This window comes from Amphimedon queenslandica, unplaced genomic scaffold (genome assembly GCF_000090795.2).
Source record: "Amphimedon queenslandica unplaced genomic scaffold, v1.1 AMPQUscaffold_11491, whole genome shotgun sequence".
NCBI classification, from domain to species: Eukaryota; Metazoa; Porifera; class Demospongiae; order Haplosclerida; family Niphatidae; genus Amphimedon; species Amphimedon queenslandica.
Window position 1 is genome coordinate 5,760 of NW_003548267.1, and position 4,097 is coordinate 9,856.

Consider the following 4,097-nt stretch of genomic DNA (forward strand, 5'->3'; position numbering starts at 1 on the left):
ATAGCGGGGTAGATTAGCTGTAAGAGTGGGTCCTCGAGTAATCGGTGTAGTCTCGTCGAGATCAATAGATCCAACATAGTTCTTGATTCAATAGTAGACCGGGGCGACAGAGTATACCCACCAGGCAGTTCAGGGACCTCTACCTTCATCCTTCGAGGTATAACTCCTGGCACTTCAAGAGGTAGCTTTCAGCAGTGCTGCTTTCTAGGGCAACTAGAGTCTCCCAGTCAACTACCCACTGCGCCAATGTAATGAAGATCATATTAATACAACAAACAAGTGAAACGAGAGGAGAGAGCCATACATTCATTGAATCACCACATGCATACTGAGCATGCGCATTAGGTTCACAGTATATACAGTACACACACAATGTAAACAATGATGTCCAGTCACTTCATTACAAAGAGAACAGTGATATTCAATGGAAGGAGGTCCTTGAGGTTCCCTAAGAGTGGGGACAGCTTCTGAGAGGAAGGAGAGAGAGGATCTAATATCAGGAGAATATGAATAACAGGACCAGAGGAGAGAGGAGGAACAGAAGAACACTAGAGGAGAGAGAGGAAGAGGGTGAGAGAGAGAAAATATAATAAATTTTGGTTAATTGCTAAAGTTTTCAAGTAGTGATTGGTGGGTTTAAATTAGATCCCTGTGCCATTGAGCATGCACATAATGGTACTAAATGGCAGATTTTAATTACAAAAGGCAAAATTGTCAATTTTCCTTCAAAATTAACAAATTTAACGTTTCCTCCAATGCAGCCAGGGCATCTATTTCTTAAATGGCATATGAACATCAGAAAATTAAATAAAACTTAGGCCAACAGCAAGATACAAGCCCATGACTTTGGGAAGCCAAAGAAAGTATCTACAAAAAACTATTATTTTAAGTTTATTTGCGTATTATAGTTCAATTTCACCCAATTCAATTCTATTATGGTATATGTATAGTGTACCTGTGTTCTTTCTTAAAACCATCCAGTTCTAATCGTCTTGCTTTAGTCTGACTCCGTAACAATGAGGCTAATCTCATGACCAGATCACTACGATATTCAGTGGTATCAGAATCAGGATCAGGTAGAATCAAATCAACTGAATCAATAGCATTTGATATAGTCTGAGCATGGGAACTGATCTCAAAATTATAAAGAGCTTCCAAATCATCAAAAATGAATGACTCCTTAGGACCCAAAGGACCAATCAACTAAAAAATAACAATAAAAATAAATTAATCATTAAACATACATGTACATGTACATGTACATGCATGTACATTGTAACTATATTATAATATTATGCTTAAAATTTGTACTAACACAAGTATAACTCTTTACAGCATGGACATGAACACACGTATCATTTTATGTTAAATGTACTGTTAGTTTTAATTAATGGGATACTGTAAATCTTCCTAAATTTGAGGTACCATAATTAATAATACAATAATGGGAAAGTACTATACTATACTATAGTGCATGTACAACTGACTATAATAATACTTACAATTTAATTTAATTAATGCTTACCCTCCCATTGCTCAGTATGGCTGATGCCCTGGGCTCTAATTGGAGTACCCTCTTCAGAAACTCTCTCTGATACTCAAAAACACTTGAAGACGCCAACTCTTTCATTCTCTTCTCAAAGGCAGCCATTTTAAATTTCTAAAAATAACAATAAATGAAATTAAAAATGCAACAATTTAATGAGGATCAAAATTTAATTTCACTTAATTAAACTAAAATTAAATAAAAATTAAATAACACAAATTACAAAATGTTCCTCAAATATTTTCAGATATCCAGTACCTCTATGTCTTTAAAAAGACCAACAAGCTCCTCTTCATTTTCTAAGCCCTGCCCATCCTCCAGTGATAATAGAAGAGTGAGTGATTGTATGGCTACTGAAGGTCTCTGTGATTGTATAATGGAGACTGATAGTTGATGGATAAGAGAGAGAGAGGAGGAGGAGGGATTATCAATAATACCAACACGAACTGTATCTTTAGTCTCCTAATAATTTAGTCTCCTAAGTAAATAACAGTAATAATAAATAAAAAATAAAAAATAACAACCAACAATAACGAGATATATGTACATGTACTTACACATGTATATAAATCAACAAACAAACTAAATAATCATGATAAATAAAGTAAATAATAAGAGGGTTAATTTACCATAAATTTCAATACATTCAAGATCATTTGTCGACCAGAGGAAGTGGACAAATCAGACACAACCTACAGACTGACTGGCTTCATAGTAAACTCACCTGACAATGAAAGGTATAAGGACATAAATTAGGGTGCAGTTACAATGTAATACATGAAAATATTGTGGGAATAAAACGAGTATAAAATGAATTATTTGTGAATGAAATTTTGCAAAAAAATTGAGGGTAAGAAATTTTGCTAATCAGTAAAAAACACTTAAAGTAGAGACACATTTACATGTATGTCACCACAATTTTTAAATAACTAAAATTACATTATTATTATTTGATGTTTTTAACAGTCTTTATTTTTGGCATTTTGAAATACGGCTACAAATTTTGCAAATCAGTAAAAAATAAACTTTGTTTCAAAGATACATGTACATTTAAATCACGACAAAAATAATTTTTATGGTATAGTATACATACCTTCTTTGCTGGTTAAATAGTTCATTTGAGTGGCGACTGCAGCTGAGAGTTGAGCCTTTGTGAGTAATGTAAGAGGAAGGTCTCCTCCTGACCAGACTCCACTGAGATCAACCTTTAAACTATCAAGATTAGCTACGTGTTTATTGAGACACTGGAGGACATTAGGCTTGGACATGAAATGATTGTAAATATTAGTAGAATCAGTGATCCTTCTGTGAGAGAAAAATTTTATCAATGCATATACAAGTCTATGTACAAAATAATTATCAATAAAAGAATAAAATACAGTATTTGTAAATATGTAGAATAGATAATTAGATATCAAGGAAAGTTACAATGTACATGTACATGTGTATCACTTACTCTATAAACTAGTTGCTGTATTTCTGATGTTTGATGCTGAACTTCATTAACTATTGCATTCTGAAGATCCTAAAAGACAAGTCTAATAACTAATACTGTAACTATCTCCTTTCTTGTAGAATACCCTTGCTCCCTCCTTCCTCCCTCCCCCCCTCTCTCTCTCTCTTTATTCTTTCTCTTACTTCATCCTCCAGTTCCAGTACAACTCCATTAACAGTAACTTGAGGTAATTCACTGAACCTCTTGACATAAAGAAATCACATGAAAACTAGGTAAAAAATAAGATAATATGCAACAATGTACCGTATAGGGGTTGTATTTCATTGGAAATACATACATGCATCAGAAAATATAATAAAAATTTGGGTTGATTTAGGAGCCATTTTTCGGAAAAAAACATGGGCTATAGAACATAAAAACATGGCCTTGGGTAATTTTCAAAATTTTGGCATTTTCTTAAAATGGTCATAACTTTAAAAATTGAAGTCGGAATCAGCTCAAACTTGCTACACAGCATAAGTACATCAATATGCATCAGAAAATGTAATAAAAATTTGGGTTCATTAAAATGGCCGTAACCTGAAAAATTGAAGTCGGAATCAGCTCAAACTTTCTACACAGCATAAGTACATCAATATGCATCAGAAAATGTAATAAAAATTTGGGTTCATTTTGGAACCATTTAAAAAAAAGCCATAGGCTATCTTTGGGCATTTTTCAAAATTTTTTCATTTTATTAAATTGGCCATAGCTTGAAAAATTGAAGTCGGAATCACCTCAAACTTTCTACACAGCATAAGGACATCAATATGCCAGACTTGTTTTCAACTACTATGGCTTCGGGTGGAGCTGCAGCTGCTGGGCAGCCTATGTCATCATAATGAATAATTAATAGCTAATTATTGTTTAATAATAAAAACAAAAATAATTATAAGTATAGGTTATACACCGAGGTAGAGCTTTCTATGGTATTTATTAACCGAGCGACGCAGTCGCGAGGTTAATAAATACCATAGAAACCGATACCGAGGTGTATAACCAACTTCTACCATGACACTTGAAAAACAACTACCAGCTGCTGATAATAAGACCACA

At 33.5% G+C, this 4,097-nt stretch overlaps 1 protein-coding gene across 1 annotated transcript; it reads right to left on the reverse strand.

Moving 5' to 3' along the window:
- Positions 1 to 246: 246 nt before the first annotated feature.
- On the reverse strand, positions 247 to 2,847 carry LOC109589262 (UDP-glucose:glycoprotein glucosyltransferase 1-like). Its single transcript, XM_020005366.1, has 6 exons — positions 2,640 to 2,847; positions 2,176 to 2,270; positions 1,805 to 2,008; positions 1,526 to 1,660; positions 956 to 1,203; positions 247 to 548 (listed from the first exon to the last, which is right to left on the reverse strand). The coding sequence occupies exons 2-6, from the start codon at positions 2,200 to 2,202 to the stop codon at positions 497 to 499; spliced, it is 666 nt and encodes a 221-aa protein (XP_019860925.1). The 5' UTR covers positions 2,203 to 2,270; positions 2,640 to 2,847; the 3' UTR covers positions 247 to 496.
- Between the last annotated feature and the right edge of the window lie 1,250 nt (positions 2,848 to 4,097).